Below are 18,475 nucleotides of genomic sequence, written 5' to 3'. Positions count from 1 at the left end.
AGGAATAGGACATGGCACCCGAAATCATATATTAATAATATTATGTGTTTTTTTACTGTAAAATATCTTGAAGAAAAGGTTGGCTTCAAGTCAACGCTATAATTCCATTCTTAGTTTCTGCAAAACCTAGTGCTAGTCCTTGTATTTAAATAAGGATTAGGTACCACAGGCTTTTATAAATTTGCCAAAGTAACTGCAGTTTCACTTACAGACTAATAAAACATGATGAGAATTGAGTCATGGATAATCATCACTACAATCTGTGCAACTCTGTTCCAGTCGTTTTTAACAACAAAATCTGTCCCTGAAGCTCATAAAATCATCAATTTACCGGGCCAACCACATGTCAGTTTCCATCAGTATGCAGGACATGTAACCATTGATGAGAAGCAACAAAAAGCTCTCTTTTACTACTTCGTTGAAGCGGAAACGAAAGTGGCTTCAAAACCACTTGTTCTTTGGTTAACTGGAGGTAAATTTCCATTATTGATTCTGCATCACAAAAGAAACAGTTTTAACTGCATGGGTTAAATCAATAATTTCTGGGATTTTGTAGGGCCTGGTTGTTCTTCCATTGGAAGTGGAGCTTTAATGGAGAATGGTCCTTTCAGACCAAGTGGAGACATATTGATCAGAAATGAATATAGCTGGAACAAAGGTAAACAAAGAACTCAACATTTAACTTTGTAGTTTCTCTCTTTAGTTTGCTTATATGAAATACTTCTCTTTTTTGTACAGAAGCAAATATGTTGTACCTGGAGTCACCTGCAGGAGTTGGTTTCTCCTACCATGCTAATAAATCTTTCTACAATTCTGTGAATGACGAGATCACAGGTGTTTTGTTTTATTTATTTATTTTATAAACAATTGAATATATGATACCAGTATTGCATCTTATATTGACACTGAGAAAATTCACTTTAAGCTCGAGATAATCTAGCATTCCTGAAGAGCTGGTTCACCATATTCCCCGAATACAAAAAAAGAGATTTTTTTTATCACAGGGGGGAGCTATGCAGGTAAGTCTTTAACTGATTGACTCCATTGAATCAGAGGGAAAGGTTTCAGATACTTCCACTTCTTTCCAGGCCACTATGTCCCACAACTAGCACAACTCATACTTCAATCCAACATGAGGTTCAATCTCAAGGGAATAGCAGTAAGTGAGGAGAAAGAAATAAAAGAAAAACAAGTAGCATAAACTTTGTTGCTACATTTTTTTTTAATATGAGTAATTTTTAGTGAAAAATATGCTCAAACATTGTTGTTGCAGATAGGAAATCCTCTGCTTGAATTCAACACTGATTTTAACTCGAGAGCTGAATACTGGTGGTCTCATGGACTGATATCAGATTCAACCTATGAAGCTTTCACCTCACTGTGTAACTTTTCTCAGATTTTTAGAAGCCAAAGCATTCAAAATGTTCCACTTTCTCCTGTTTGCTCTAAAGTAGCGACGGAATATTCAAGAGAAGTTACCAAATTTATTGACATTTACGATGTTACTCTTGATGTTTGCTTACCCTCCATTGTTTCTCAATCTAAGATGCTGAATAAACTGGTGAATCTTGAGCTCACTCTAGTATTTTGAGACTGTTTTCCTCTGTTTCTAGTATTTATTGATAATTAGTATTTGCAGCATGACAAATGGAACATAGATGTCTGTGAGGAAGACGAAATAACTAAATACCTGAACCGAAAAGATGTGCAGGTGGCTCTCAATGCTAAGCTTATTGGAGTCTCAAGATGGAATATCTGTAGCGAGTAAGGGCTTATATACAACTTATTTGTTTATTTCCTAAACTTTGACAGCACGAGCAAATGACTACATCCCACTTTCTCATATTTAGGTGGCTGATACTAAATTTTTTTGCCTCTTTTTAACAGTGTCATCAACTATGAGTTGCAAAATCTGGAAGTACCCACCATCCATCTTCTAGGCATGCTAGCCAAATCTGGCATCAGGGTCTTGGTTTACAGGTGCCACAAGAGTCCATTTTCATAAATGTAAATTTTGTCAAATCTTTCTATAGTCACAATCATTGTTGTGATAGTAATATAAAGCCTTCAATTTCTTCAGCGGGGACCAAGATTCAGTTATCCCACTAATTGGAACCAGGAAATTAGTATATGAATTGGCAAGAGAAGTGGGACTGAAAATAACAGTGCCTTACAGACCCTGGTTTGAAGGAAAACAGGTTAGTCATATTCATATTAAACACTCAATCGAACTACTTGGCCATTAGCAAATAACTTGGTGTTTCACAGATAGCTGGTTGGACACAAGTTTACGGAGACTTTTTATCTTTTGCCACCGTTAGAGGAGCTGGGCACGGAGTTCCATTTACACAGCCAGAGAGGTCACTTGTCCTGTTTAAGGGATTTCTATCAGGAGAGCCGCTACCAGAAGCATAGCTGTGAATTGAGTTGACCAAATTCATGATGAATGTAATGAAGGTTAAATCAATACATAATGTCAATGAATTTGTGAGAAAATGTTGTTGGAGCAGTTGATCATTCACAATGTTTATTGCTCAAAAATGTTATTTATAAAATAATAGTGGTAACTACTTTAATAAATACTAATGTCACCAATAAATAAACTAATGGATACATGTTTTATCATTTTTAGTTTCAAATCTTTTTTTTCACAGTTAAACTTTTTTTTTTAGAGCAAACGACATGTCCCCACCCAAGGTTTAGCCAAATCCCAAGTTCATACCCGTGGTTCTATTTATTCCATATTCCCACCCTTAAACTAACACTGTAAGTTAATTTTAAATTTTGATTTGTGCAATTACCATTCTGCCATTCGTTTTTATTTCACCCCACCCAACCACCATCACCCTCACCATCCAGCCACCACCACCACCCACCAAACCCGATCGCCATTTAGGCCCAATTTGGCCTGATTCCGACGCCAATTGACCAACCCAACATCACCATCAGGATCCTCTCATCTCCCTCTCGATCTCTAACTGTTTGCTGCCACCGTTCATCGACCATCGCGCCCAATTAGTTCGCATGCTGCAAGCAAAATTCCTGTCTCTCTCGGTGCTGGAAATCAACCCCATTACCACCAATAGCTTCACCAACATCCCACCTCAAAAAGCCCCAAACAGATCCAATCGTGGTTGCCCATCATTCGCCGTTCGTCACTCCCCTTAGGGTTTTGCGATTTTGGTGAAAATTAGATTTAATTAGAGGTTGATTCAAGATTTTACAAGGAGTTTGTGGGTGTGTGATTGATTTGGAGATTGATTATGCTTGTTTTCGAAGTTTTTTTGTTGTTTTTTGGGTTGGATTGATTTCGGGTTGGCTTGGTGGTTTAGTCGTGAATTGCAACGGGTGGTGGCCGGTGATTGGGAAGCAACGGTGGTCAATGTTGGTAGGGGTTTTGTTCAAGAGGAAGTGAAGAGGTTAATGGTGGTGAGTGGTGGGATTTTGGAGTCGAAAAACCGTCAGAATTTTGCTTGCAGCATGCGAACAAATTGGGCGCAGTGGTCGACGAACGGTGGCAGCAAACAGTTAGAGATGAGAGGGGTTTTCGAGAGGGAGATGAGAGGATCCTGATGGTGGTGTTGGGTTGGTCAATCGGCGTTGGAATTAGGCCAAATTGGGCCTGAACGGTGATCGGGTTTGGTGGGTGGTGGTGGTGGCTGGATGGTGAGGGTGATGGTGGTTGGGTGGGGTGAAATAAGAACGAAGGGCAGAATGGTAATTGCACAAATCAAAATTTAAAATTAACTTACAGTGTTAGTTTAAGGGTGGGAATATGGAATAAATAGAACTAGGGGTATGAATTTAGGATTTGGCTAAACCTAGGGTGGGAACATGTCGTTTGCTCTTTTTTTTATCACTTAGTGTCTTTTAACCAGTTTGTACGTACTTTAATTAATCTTCTGACTCATAGAATTGTTGGTCGGGTAAGAGCCCAACTGAACTTATTTATACACTTTATTCTTTACGTGCAATGTTCACTACCTTGGTTTTATTCTTTATTTTTTTAGAATTAAAGCCTAATTTAGTAAGATTTGGAAAAATCATAGGCTTCATGATCCTTTTAAGTCAAATTTATGAAGAAAGTGGTTTTATTAGCCCATATTTCAAAATTAAAGAAGCCTGACTTCTAAATATGCCCAATTTAAAAGTGTTTTTTCTTTACTTTTATTTTATTATTTTTTTTTATGGCACCTCATGAAATCCATAAATACCCGCCATTTTATTTTTCTTTTTTCTTTTGAAAGAGTAGACATTTAATTGTTTTCACTGGTACTATATGCCCCACTATTATTATTCCTAAACTGCAATTTTAGATATTCAAATAGAAAGTTAAAAAAATTAAACTATTGACATAATATAACTAAATTAACAAAACAAACACTATTGATATTAGAATAATTACCATTAATTTGAAGGAAAAATATTTATATGTGCTAACAAAAAAGAATTAACTGAATTTTAAAATAAATGAGAAGAAATTAAAAGATTACAATGTTATATTGCTTGTAACATCATATACTCCATTTTCAAAAAAATTTCTCCATTAAACTCTCTTTTAGTTTTTATAATTATTTTAATTAGAGTTTATGACATAAAAAGTGGGGTGTCAAAAGTATTTATAAATAATATAGAAGTGAAAATAAGTTTAAAAATTTAATATTAGAATACATTTTTAAACAAAAAATTATTAAAAGTGAGACTTCTTTAGTCCAATAATTGGGTAAATAGAACAAATGTCAAGTGAAATGAGGCTAACATCTTTTATTTTTGGACTTATTTATAGGCTGAGTAATTTAAAATTTTGAGAATGGTAAAAATTAATAAGGGTGTTAAAGGATATCATTTTTTTTTCAAATTCCATGAAAGACGACGTAGGCCTACCCTTATTTTTTTTGTTTTTTTTTGTTTGCTTTATCTTTATTGTTAAAATAATTTTACATGTATAAACATCTTATACAAACTTATTCATACAAATTGTCATATTATAATATGATTGAATGACTTAAAATTCAAGATAAATTAAGCAAACTAAGTAAATGATATTTAAATATGTAAAATTATCACATCAATTTGTAAGGATTAGTTTATATGTGTAGCATTACTACCAAAACTAAAGATATTGACGAACAATAGTTATTGTTTGCTTAATTGGATAGTTGTTCTAGCTCTCTTTCTAACTCTTTTGAATATTGGAAATAGTGGGATTAATGACCTAAATATTTATCATTGCTTAAAAGAATATTTTTGTTTTGTTAAAATTTATCCTTATATACATTTTTCTTTTGTTTCCAATTTAAAATCCTTAGTTGTTTTTCGAAAAAAACAATGCGCGCATAATTTTATGTTAAACTGGTAATATGAAAGTGGCAGGATCTTTTATACTACAACATCTAACCCTCTATTTTCATCCTTCCAATGATTAGGATAACTATTGAGATGACATTAAAACTTAACTTGAAATCTGAGGTGACATTAAAATTAATTTAAAACGATTTGGCATGTTGGAACTCAAAACACCGACTCTTAAATTTCCTCTTCTTTACAAGAACTCCATAATTCCATTACATTTGCCACAAGTTTCTAATCAAAGCTACAAATTATATCTATCAGTCTGAATCAAAGCTACAGATCAATCCAAATCTCTTTCCCACTTATTGCCTCCATCCGTCAATTAATTTTTACCATTTCGTTTATCTCCTGGTATCGTCTCTATTTTCTAAAATATTTCATCAATTTGTAGTTAAAAGTAAAATTTGTGGAATGGGTTTGTAATGATATCAGTTAACATTAGATTTTAGGAAAAACAATTGTAAAATTATCTTCCCCACTTATTGCCTCAAACAATTGCAAAATTATCAAAGACTATACGATTAAAGGATTCAAAATAAAAATAAATTAAAAAAAATAAAGAACTTAAATTTGAGTAATCAACGCTGATAGAAACGAGTTTGTAACTTTGATTAGAAACTTGCAGCAATTGTAATGGAGATAGAGTTTCCATTACTGCGATGGAGTCCTTGTTGTAGAGAATAGTAAATCAAGAGCAAAGTGTTTTAAGTTTTAACATCCTAGATAATCTTTTTTAAATTAATTTTAATGCCATCTCGGACTTTAAATTAAGTTTTAATGCCATATTAGCAGTTATCCTAACCGTTAGATTGATGAAAATAGAGGATTAGATGTTTTAAGTCATTAATTTAAATTAAAATATCTCATTCAAATATGAAATGCTTATATTAATTTCTATTCCATCATTTCATCTAACTTTATCTAATGTTAACCGTTGATGTTTTAGGCTACCATGTATATTTATTATTTATAAACTGATTATCAGTAATTCTGATAGCTTTTTTGTGTAACTAGTCTTACATTATATTATATAAATTTATCAATACTATGAGTTAATTCTTTTCTATAATATTACAAAGATTTTGCGTCTAGACTAATTAGGGATGGGATGTTAAAAAGAACCAGCCTGGCCCGCCCCGGTATATATAAATCCCAGGCCGGGCTCGGGTTCGGCTAGTAAAGCCCCTTCTATAAAATTACACAAGAATTGTGAAATTATCATATCCCCTTATATAAAATTACATAAAACTCCTAAAAAAGTTTATAAAGCCCTCATAAATCATTCAACAACCTTCTTTAATATAAAAGTTCCAATAAACCCCTATAAAATTATTCTAGGCCTCACTTATAACAAATTACACAAAACCGTTTATTCATATAACCAAACTCGGGCCTAAAGCTTGCATGTGTTTGGCTCGAGCTTAGGTAACCTTGGCCCGGGTTTATAAAACGCCAACTTTTTCCTTGGCCCGGGCTTGGATTTTTAAAAACTTGGGCCGAGCCTAGGTGAGTTCGACTTGGGCTTGGGGTTTTTACATCCCTAAGACTAAACTATAAGAAATCCATTAGTAAAACTTCTTTGGAGCCGAAATACATATTCTCATTGTAGGTTTAGTGAATTTACAAATTGGTAGTCTTGCTTTAAAAGATCACCACCGTTGTACCATCCATTAATGGTACAATAAAGATTGGCTCGCAACCCAATCTTATAAACTTTCACTTACAACCCCGACGTGACAGCTCGCAATTAGACATGTGAGATTTATTTCAGGCTGACCAATTGCGACCTGCCACGTCGAACTTGTGAGAGAAAATTTGTGAGATTAGGTTGTAAGTGTAATATTGTCCTTAATGATATGTTAATGAATTTGGGTATTTGACAAAGTTGTAGTGGGACGATGATGATATTGCTCCTCCCTATCAACAACTAACCTAAATCTTTGTCTTTAATCATTCATTATTCTATAAAGTGATTAATCTTTTAATATCCAAAATAATAATTAATCACACAAAATTAATAATTAAGGAAAATTAATGGAAAATTAACAACAAAGTTAATAATAAATCTAAATTAATGAAAATTTAACAACAAACTTAGACTGAAAATCAAATAAAAAACAAACCAAAATCTTTGATGCAGTATGATTTTACATTAAAGTTCTTCCTTCCACATAATACATCAATCACTTCCCTATCCTCCTTAATTTTACAATAAATTAAACAAAACCTTCATTATTACAAAATAAACCCTTCAACAAAAAATCATCCACATCATCTTATTTTATTATAAGTTGATTAGGAGGGAAGGGATTTCTCATAACAATTAGATGTAGAGCACTAACATAGTCAATCCACTTTCACTTAACACCAGAGTTCAGACAGGATCTGTTCAAGCCATACCATTTGGAAGACTTGACTTACCTTAAAATGAAAATAACAAGTTTACCTTAGTTCTAGTCAAGTTTAACGGAAAATTTTAACGGAATGGGGGCTAGGTTCCAAACCAGGGGGTTTTTATAATTTCTAAAATGCGTGAGCGTTTTCTTAAAAAATCCCTTATGTAAAATGATGAGAATACTTTTGGAAATTTGAAAAATGGGTTTCTTTAAATGTTGTAGATAATTATTCTATCAACTTTTGTTTCACACCATTGAAAAGAAATTAACGTTCTTTTGAACCTTCTTTGGATGATAAATAAAAAAATAATAATAACAAAAACATGTTCTAAGTTCTAACCTAAACTTAATGCATCACCTCAACATTATGTACAAACATAAAATAAAACTTGTACAAAGACTTCCTTAGGTATTAAAATGTTATAGGAGTAATACTATTTATACAAACTTTTTTCATACAACCTTATGTGTCATCACTCTTTAATTGACACATTATTCATCTAATTTGTTAAACATTTAATGAGTTAACTTTTTATATTCATTCATCCATTCATCTTATGATACATAAAGTTGTATAAAAAAGTTTGTACAAATAGTATTATTCAATGTTATAAAGGTCTAAAATGTTAAAATCAAGGGGAATAATGTATCCTCAAAGACTTCCTTAGGTATTAAAATGTTATAGAGGTCTAATGGTTGAATAAACGAATAAGCTGATGCTTTGTCTAAACATGTTCAATAGCAGTGACCTTAGATTTTATAAAATCTTTGTACAAAATATGGCATACATAGAATATCAATATACTTGGTATTCGTACTTGATATTTTATGATATTTTTAACACTTATGTTATGGCAATTAACCACAAGAGATCCCAACTTTAATACCGCAATTCTTCAACATTTGTCACATCTTTAACAATTGAATACAACAAATCCCTACAACAATGAATGTATTATGCTTTAGCATTCAAAAGATATATTAGATCAGGAACCTACTCATATTTTTATTCTCAAGTTAATACAACAAAAACCCACCTATAGTTTTATTCCCAAGCTAATAGTGTAAGAACCCACGCATCCTTTTATGGACAATCTAACACAGAGGGAACCCACCCGTCATTTTATTCTCAAGTTCAAACATTAAGAACCCATCCTTTTATTATCAATTTGCAATGTTAAGAACCAGCCCTTTTTATTCTTAAATTAAAACATAAAAACAATCTTATTATTCTCAAACTAAAACATCAAAAACCCATTTACTTATTCGATGAATAATATATCTAGAGCCCAACATTTTCTTCTCAAGGACGAATTATTTTGATCCCTCCTCTATGCCTTGAAGAATTGTCACCCTTTTCGTTTTGAAAGCTAGCAGCATACCCCCAAACGTTGGTTTTCATCCATTTGAATCATAAGTTTGCCAACTTCAAATATAAAAATACTAAATTTACCCCTATTAATATAATGAAAATCCAAAATTAAACAATTAATATAAATTAATCAAACAAAGACTAATTAGAGTATCAATTAACTAAATAAAATTTATTAATGAAAATACTTAAATTAAGGAAAAAAAAAAAAACACAAAATCAAAACTCATTCATCTATCGTCTCCTTCCAAACCATCAAATCAAACATTATACACATAATCAAATACAACAAAACAATTTAAAGACTTAAACTAATAATTAATAAAAATATGAGAAGAAGATGATGTTGTGGCGGAGGAGGTAGATGTGGTGGAAATAACTAGTTAGAGGGCTTAGGATGGGTTTTGGCTAGGCCGTAATTGGCCTAATTTAGGCCAAGCTGTCTTGCTAACACAACAATGAGCCAAACCATGTTTTGGTAGTCAACGGTGGTTTAGCCATGTGGTGGTAGTGCATGGTTTTGGTAATTTTTGTATAGTTTTTTATTCTATAAATCAAGAACTCCAAAAAATACTATTCAACTAGAAAATACTTCCAAAACTGTAACAACAAATCAAGAACTTCATAATACTAAAGTCAGTCCCCCTCAAACTAAGCTGCTTTGCAGCTGCAACTTGAAAAGAACTAGATTATGTTGAATAGGAGGCTTGTTTTGGAGAGGTATTAAGGATAAGATTATGAGTTAACGAAACAAATGAAGCAGTTGGTAAAACTTTTGTGAGGATATCAATAATTTGTAAAGTACAAGGTACATACTGGACAATGAGCTTATATTCGAGAACAAGACCTTGCAAAGAACTTGGTAAACATGATTGGATGCAAGAGAGCCTGCACTGATATTGTCACACCAAATAATAGGAGAAGTAGAAATAGATATACCAAGTTCATGAAACAAACTCTACAAACAAGCAACTCCAGTTGTTGTATTCGCTAGGGCCCTATACTCAACTTCAGTAGAAGAAAGAGCAACTACCTTTTGCTTTCTAGAACTCCACTGAATAAGATTGAGACCAAGAAACACATAATAGCCACTTGTGGACTTCCTTTCTTAAATGTTGCTTACCCAATCAACATCTGCATAACATTCTAAGTTCAACTATGCTGCTACTTGAAACTATAACCATAATGTAGAGTACCTTTGACATATCTAAGAACTCTTTTACATGCTTGCCAATACAATTCAGTGGGGGATTTCAAGAATTGACCCAACTTATTCATTGCAAAGGAGATATTTGATGAGAGCTTGAAAATACATGTTTATTTACTAATTTAGTAAGATTATTTGTGGGAAAATTAGTTTGAATTGCGAAATTTGAGTTAATTATTTTATAAGTATCTTTTATGGGATCACATGTGTGTTTTGAGTATTTCCAGGTCACAAATGGTTACAAAGGATACTTGGATGAAGAAGAACAATATCTATGGAGATCTTGATGACGTCGAACAAACGGTACAAGGATTGGAGTTGAGACTAGAAAGTTATGGTGTTTTGAAGATGAACTAAAAATCCTGGAATATGTTTCAGTTTTGAATATGCTTTCATACTTGGACGATAACCTGATTTGTAAACCTTGAAATTGGATGATTCTTGTGGTGTTGGAAAGTTGATTCAAAGAGTTGCAATTTGTGTGTTAATGACTTCATCAAATTCTGAAGATATTAAGCTCATTGGAGGAAATCTTTGTTCACTGTAGCAAAGAATCCTGTTGTCGCGGCGAGCATATTTTAGGTGGTGAGCAAATTTCAAGGTTGAGAGTTCGCTGTAGCGAAGAAAATCATCACTGCGGCGAGCATCCTGAACTCCTAAGTTTGCTTGGATTATGCTAAGCCTTCATCCGAATTTTCCTGTTGTACCATTCATAATCACACTCTCAAATCCTACTGTTATAAATCGAGGTCTTTAACTATTATTTGAGGGGGGAAGAGAAGAGAGAGAGAGAAGGGGTGGCTGCAATTTTGGAAGATCAAAGTAATCATTCTTGAAGCTTTGGATCATCAATTAGAGGAGTTTTCTTCTACTATTTTCTTAAACTTATGTTTGTTATCTTTATAATGATTGTTTCTTTCATGACAATTATGATCTAAATAATATTTTCCGGGGCTAAGATGTAGCCCAATTAATGAATATGTGTTGATTAGTTATTGTTAATAGTTGTTGAACATATTTCTATGTTTTAGTATGGTTCTTAATGCTTCAATTCTTTTAGGCCTGAGAATTGATTGATTTAATGAACTAGGTTGAGATTAACAGATGAAATCTAATTAGTCTAATGTAATAAAACTGTAGATTGAGCGAACGCTAGAGATAGGTTATTGCGTTTTGTGTGACTTTGGTAAACTCCATAGAGCTTAATGATCTCTTAAGACCTAAATCCAATTTAGAGATATCTTGGGTTAGTAATACATGGTTAATCCGATAATTATTTGAGTGAAAGTTATTGGAATTCTAGAAAAAGCTCAATGATGTTAGCAATAATTGTAAATGCATATAAGTAAATTGGTGTGAAATTTGTGCCCTAGGTTTAGTCATATTGCTTCACAATCAAAATGTTATTCAAAATTCTAATTTTGTTTAGTTTTTAGTTTGTTTTAATTTTAGTTAAGTTATTCTTCAAAATTCTGATTAATCAAATAGTAATAAGATAGGTTAGTCTGGTACTTGTTTAATGTACTCTAGGGTTCGACGTCTGCTTATTCAATTGTTTTACTTGCACAATTTCATATGCTTGTGAAACTCTTGTCAATATTCGGCCTAGTTAGTGTAATATATTGAAGAGCACACACTATGCTTCTCTAAACTGCAGGTTGCTATAAAACTAGTTTGTCTTCAAAGTATAACTTCGTACCTAAGGCCATAGGTGTATTGCAACTATGAGCTTCCAAAATATTTGTTTTTGTCAAAAGATCAACTGTATATTTTGTTTGACTAAGATGAATACTATTGTTGTCTCTATAAGCTTCCAATCCCAGAAAATAATGAAGAGAGCCTAAATCTTTCAGAGAAAATTGAGCATTGAGACATTGAACCCGTTTCTAAACTAACTTACTATCAAGACTAGTAAGTAGAATATCACCTAGATGGATCAACACATAAAGAACTTTGTCATTTGTGTTAAGAATAAACAAGCTGGAGTTTGATTTTGAGTTGACAAAACCCCAATCAATCAAAGATGCCTTCAATTTTTCATACCAAACTCGAGGAGCTTGTTTAAGACCATACAAAGCTTTCTTCAATTTGCAAACATAGCCAGAATTTGTAGAATCAATAAAGCCTTCAGGCTAAAACATATATACTTCTTCTTACAGTTCACCATTTAGAAAAGCATTATTCACATATATTTGACAAATCTCCCAATTATATGTCACAACAAGAGTCAAAATCACTCTGATTGTGGCAGTTTTAACTGCAAAACTAATAATCTCAAAATAATCAAGTCTTGCAGTCTATTGAAAACCTTTGGTAACAAGCCTAGCTTTGTATTTCTGGAAAGTTCCATTAGGATTATATGTCAATCTAAACACTCACTTGTTTCTTACTACATTCATATATGCAGTATAGGGTAATAATGTCTAGGTATTGTTCTGAATAAGAGCAATGTACTCAGCTTGCATGGCTTTTAACCAGTCTGGATGAGTTAAGGCTTCAAAAACAGAGGTAGGTTTTGTAGGATTTTGAAGACTAGATACATAGGCTTTGTTGTGTTAATGATGTTACCATGCAAAGCAAGTTGCAACATTAAGCAAATTCATGCAGGTTTTTAAGTCTTTCTACAATAAATTAGTTAGAGCTAGTTGGCTTTTGGAGCCAGTATTTCAGTTCAACACGTTATGTGTTTTCTAACAAAATGCAAGTGGCAGCTCAAGTGGTAGAGCAAGTTGCAGATCTAATGGTGGAAGATGACATTTGAAGAATAAGTTAAACGGAGAAGATTGTGTGAAAGATCAAGTGGTTGTGTATAAATAAGGTTCATGCATGGAAAATTTTTCTGATAGAAAGTAATATAAACACATATTCTTCATACTCTGTTTTTTTTCTGCATTTACTCTTTTCTTTACTGTTACTCTTATCTTTACATGGTATCAGAGCATACCGATAGACGTCAATGGCAGATCCTAAGGCATCTTTTTCTTCAGCTTCAGTTGTAGACAAAGTGACAACAACCTCCACGTCAACCTCACCTTTAAGTAATATGCTTCCAACTGTTTATGTAAAACTAGGAGAAAGAAACTATGCATACTGGAAATCTCAGGTGCTTCTAGCCTTGAAAGCTTATGATCTGGAAGGTTTCATAACAGGTGAAAAATCCTATCCCTCGTCCTTTATTCTCGTTGATGAATCCAAAAGAAAAGTAAATTTTGAATATATAATGTGGAAGAAAGTTGATCAGTTCTTGTTTGGTTGGTTAAACTCATCAATATCTGAAACAATGTTTCGGCATGTAGCAAACTGTAATATTGCGTATGATATATGACATACCTTAGAGATGCATTTTCTTACTAAGTCTAAGGCTAGAGTGTTGCATTTAAGAAATCAATTACAAACAACTAGGAAGGATAACTTAAGTATAAACAACTATGTGCTAAAGATGAAAGAAATTGCTGGCTTCTTAACCACCAATGGCGTAACTGTTAGTGATGAAGAGCTACTGCTTTACATTCTTGATGGCCTTGGCTCTGAATATGATGCCATGGTTGCCACCTTAACGTCAAGAAGTAACGAAGTATCCTTACAGGAAGCGTAGTTTCTACTACACAAACACGAAATGAGGCTAGAAAAGCAACATTTAACTTACTTAGGCTTTCATGAAGCTGTAGCATTCTTGCTCACAAACAATCATCTTTTCCACCCTAAAATGTGCTAATGAACAACAATATAGATCAACAAATACCACAAGACTCACAAACTCTACATTCACATCAAGATGAATACAAGAATACCTATGAGAGGACTCAATAGTTTCAAACCTTCAATCCAGCCTTTGGCAGGGGCAGAGGTAGAGGACGAAACTTTTACAAGCCGCGACTGATTTGCCAGTTATGTGGAAAGCCAAGTCATATGGCTCTTCAATGCTATCAACGATTCGACACAAATTTTCAAGGACATCAAAATCACCGACCTCAGTTTAGCATGCACTACGGCAATCCACAACAGTCCATACAACACGTAGGTCCTACACAGGCCTACTTTGCAAATACAACAAGCTCATATGCTCCTTATGGCACACCACAACCCTTCTCTCTTATTTCACTAGTGATTCCTCATCAAATGCAGTTTCAGAATACCTCACATCTGAATCAGTCTTCTCCTCTTAACCCGAATCAATCTTCTACAATAACCTCTCCTGGTGGAAATAAAAAAAATTCAACCGCAACACCACTTACAATGACTGATCCTACCTGGTTCATTGACTCTGGAGCCACTCACCATATTACATCAGATCCTCAACATCTTCCTTATAAAAATCAGTATACAGGATCGGACTCTCTTCAGGTTGGCAACGGTTAATGCCTTAACATTTCACACACAGGTTTGGCATTTATCCATTCTTCTTGTGTAAATAAATCCTTGCAACTTAGAAATATATTTTGTGTTCCCCAAGTTACCAAGAATCTCCTTAGTATTTCCAAAATTACAAGAGATAATCATGTGGTAGTTGAATTCTCTGCCGATGAATGTGTTGTTAAGGACAAGCTAACCTAAGAGATCTTGCTTAGAGGAACTATGCACAATGGTCTCTACCAACTTACCATTTCTTTAGATTCTGCCGACAATAAACAAGTCACAAGTTTAGCACTGACTTCTGCTCAAACTTCAAATTCAATGAATAAACATGCTATGGTTTCTTCTCTACATCAGTCTGTGGATCATAACTCCTCAGTAACCTATGTTACTCCTTCTGGTTGCTCTAGTGTTTTACCTTCAGATTCTGATATTGTGTATAATCCAACAAGTTGTTTGGTCACTTGTACTTCACCTAGTATACCTGCAAATAATGTTGAGCAAACTAGTCCTACACAAGACAGAGATTTGTGGCACAACAGACTTGGTCACCCTCATGTAGCTGCTCTCAATTCTCTTGTTTCACATTTGAATTTAAAGGATCACTCTATTAATAAAGTTTAGTTCTGTACAGCATGTCAGTATGGTAAACTTCACCATAATTCTTTTCCTCCATCAGCTTCTCAATCAAGCCAACCTTTTGAACTTGTTTTTGCGGATGTATGGGGCCCTGCACTTGTTACCTCAGCCACTGGCTTCAAGTATTATTTACTATTTGTTAATGATTTCACATACTACTCTTGGTTTTATCCTTTAAAACTGAAATCTGAGGTACATAATATTGTTCAACAATTTGTTGCATTAGTGACTCAACAGTTTGATGGCAAGATCAAGACCTTCCAGTTAGATTGGGGAGGTGAATTTCATCCTCTTGCTGAGTATTTTGCTCAGCAGGGTATTCACTTCAGACATCTCTGCCTTTATATCCATCAACAAAATGGAAAGGTTGAGCGGAAACACAGCCATATGACAGAAGTTGGATTAACGTTGTCAGCTCAAGCATTTATGCCGCTTAAGTATTGGTGGTTTGCCTTCCACACTGCTGTGTATCTAATAAATCTTCTTCCCTCTACAGGTATATCCCATATCTCACCTTTTCAAAAGCTTTTTCATAAAGTTCCAGACTATAAAGCTATTTGTACTTTTGGATGTCAATGTTTTCCTTTCCTTAGACCTTATCAACAATGTAAATTTTCTTTTCACTTAGAACAGTGTGCTCTTTTGGGTTATGGTTCTCATCACAAGGGTTATCTCTGTCTCAATGCTCATGGCAAAGTTTACACGGTTCAGACTGTTAAGTTCAATGAGCAAATATTCCCTTTTGCCAATGGTTTTTCACTTACCAATTCTGATGTATCTACAAATGCTGATTCTTGTTTTTCGTCTCAGACCTGGAAAATTCCTCATATGTCATTGATTCATTAGCCTTTGTCTCAAACTACTTCAGCTCCTTCAACCTCTTTGTCTGATGTTGAGCCATCTACCCATAACACTCCCATTATACCTTCACCTACTTTCTCTCCTCCAAAACCACTTGTACCATGTTTGGAAGTTGATTTCCAAGCCTATAACACTCCCTCTCAGCCCTCCCATATTTCTACACTAAATGTCCATCCTATGCTCACTCGTAGGAAAGCTGCTGCCCTTATCTCTGAATGCACAACCATAGTTCCTGTTCCCTCCCTTTCCTCTAAGATTCATAAAGAACCTTCATCTGTCACTACCGCATTACACAATCCTCTTTGGGTTCGGGCCATGGATGCTGAGTTTACTGCACTACAAAATAATCACACCTGGACTTTAGTCCCTTATACTGATAATATGACTTTAGTTGGTCATAAATGGGTTTTCAAAGTCAAGTTAAATGTTGATGGCAGTCTCCAGCATTACAAAGCACGCCTTGTGGCTAAGGGTTTTCATCAAACTCCCGGAGTTGATTTTTCAGAAATATTTTCTCTGGTTGTTAAGGCATCCACCATTAGAGTCATCTTATGCTTAGCCGTGCACAATGGGTGAGAGGTCCAACAAGTAAACGTAAATAACGTATTCCTAAATGGTGACCTTACTGAAGCTGTTTTCATGACACAACCTAAGGGATTTATTGATCAATCTAAACCTTATCATGTTTGCCAATTGCACAAAGCTTTATACGGCTTAATACAAGCTCCTAAGGCCTAGTTTGATAAGCTTAAAACTGTGTTGTTGAGCAAAGGTTTTCAGAACTCCACCTCTGATTCTAGTCTCTTTTATCTTATTAAAGATGCCATGATTATTTATATTCTTGTTTACGTTGATGATAAACTATTAACTGGCAATAACCCCTCCTTCATTCACTCCATCGTCTCAGCTTTGGATACTAAATTTGGTCTAAAGATTTTTGGTTCTGTTCATTATTTCTTGGGCATCTCTGTTGTTCATACCTCATATGGGTTACAACTTAATCAAGCCAAATATGCTCAAGAAGTTCTCTTCAAATTTGGCATGAAAGACTGCAACCTATGTGCCACTCCTATGGTTCTTGGTTCCAAGTTACACTTTGAGGATGGTCTTCTCTTCGAACAACCTTCCCTCTACAGAAGTCTCATTGGTGCTCTGCAATATCTTACCATAACCAGGCCTGACCTCTCTTTTGCTGTAAATAAACTCAGCCAATTTCTCAAAGCTCCCACTATCACTCATTGGCAAGCTTGTAAGAGAGTTCTCCGATATGTTCAAGGTACACTCACTCATGGTCTAACCTTTCACCGCAGTTCCACACTTCATCTTGAGGGTTATACGTACGCAGACTAGGCTAGCAATCTATCCGACCGCAAGTCTACCAGTGGGTACTACCTTTTCCTTAGTTCTAACTTAATACAGTAGGGCTCTAAAAAGCTACAAGTCGTTGCTTTATCTTCCACTAAAGCTGAATACAAAGCTTTAGCTCAGGCCTCTATTGAAGTTGCTTGGCTTCAAAATCTATTCCAGGAGCTTCAAATTTCTATTCCAAGTTTGCCTGTCCTCTAGTGCGACAACACCAGTGCCGGTGCTCTTGGTTCCAATCCGGTCTTCTATGTTCGTAAAAAACACATCGAAATAGATGTCCATTTTGTACGCGAAATGGTTCAGTCTAAATGACTTATGATGCAGTATGTTGCTTCTAAATTTCAGGTTGCAGACATTCTTACCAAGCCTTTCTTTGGTCCTCAGTTTCAGACTCTTCGTGATCATCTTCATGTGTTTAGCTCTTCCTCTGTTCTTCAGCTTAGGGACAAGCTTCACCACCTAAGGAAACTCTAAACACAGATGATAAAAGCACACACTAGTTTCTTCTTAAAGGACGACATGCAAGTTTGTTTTTACAGAAGAATTTTTTTTTGCTTAAAGTTTTGTTTGAGGGACGATGTTAACGATGTTACCATGCAAAGCAAGCTGCAACATTAAGCAAATTCATGTAGGTTTTTAAGTCTTTTTACAATAAATTAGTTAGAGCAAGTTGGCTTTTGAAGCCAGTATTTCAGTTCAACACGTTATGTGTTTTCTAACAAAATGCAAGTGGCAGAGCAAGTTACAGATCTAATGGTGGAAAATGATAGCTGAAGAAAAAGTTCAACGGAGAAGATTGTGTGAAAGATCAAGTGGTTGTGTATAAATTGTAGTCATTGTCAAGGTTCATGCATGGAAAATTTTTCTGATAGAAAGTAATATAAATATGTATTCTTCATACTTTGTTTTTTTTTTTTTTTTTTTTTCTGC

At 34.4% G+C, this 18,475-nt stretch overlaps 2 protein-coding genes across 2 annotated transcripts; both read left to right on the top strand.

The window, feature by feature from the left end:
* Positions 1-172: 172 nt before the first annotated feature.
* On the top strand, positions 173-2,606 carry LOC116131768 (serine carboxypeptidase-like 45). The gene is given in 11 exon segments (XM_031417447.1): positions 173-472; positions 557-658; positions 739-834; positions 926-990; positions 992-1,019; positions 1,089-1,159; positions 1,274-1,561; positions 1,640-1,764; positions 1,888-1,980; positions 2,081-2,198; positions 2,269-2,606. Coding segments are annotated over 11 exon segments (1,383 nt in total). The 5' UTR covers positions 173-222; the 3' UTR covers positions 2,416-2,606.
* Positions 2,607-17,005: 14,399 nt separating this feature from the next.
* LOC116131765 (uncharacterized mitochondrial protein AtMg00810-like) lies at positions 17,006-18,019 on the top strand. Its single transcript, XM_031417444.1, has 2 exons — positions 17,006-17,374; positions 17,891-18,019. The coding sequence occupies exons 1-2, from the start codon at positions 17,006-17,008 to the stop codon at positions 18,017-18,019; spliced, it is 498 nt and encodes a 165-aa protein (XP_031273304.1).
* The last annotated feature ends 456 nt before the right edge of the window (positions 18,020-18,475 follow it).

Source organism: Pistacia vera, unplaced genomic scaffold (assembly GCF_008641045.1).
Source record: "Pistacia vera cultivar Batoury unplaced genomic scaffold, PisVer_v2 Contig241, whole genome shotgun sequence".
Classification (NCBI taxonomy): domain Eukaryota; kingdom Viridiplantae; phylum Streptophyta; class Magnoliopsida; order Sapindales; family Anacardiaceae; genus Pistacia; species Pistacia vera.
The sequence above is the reverse complement of the archived record's forward strand: the minus strand, read 5'-3'. Positions and strand labels throughout refer to the sequence as shown.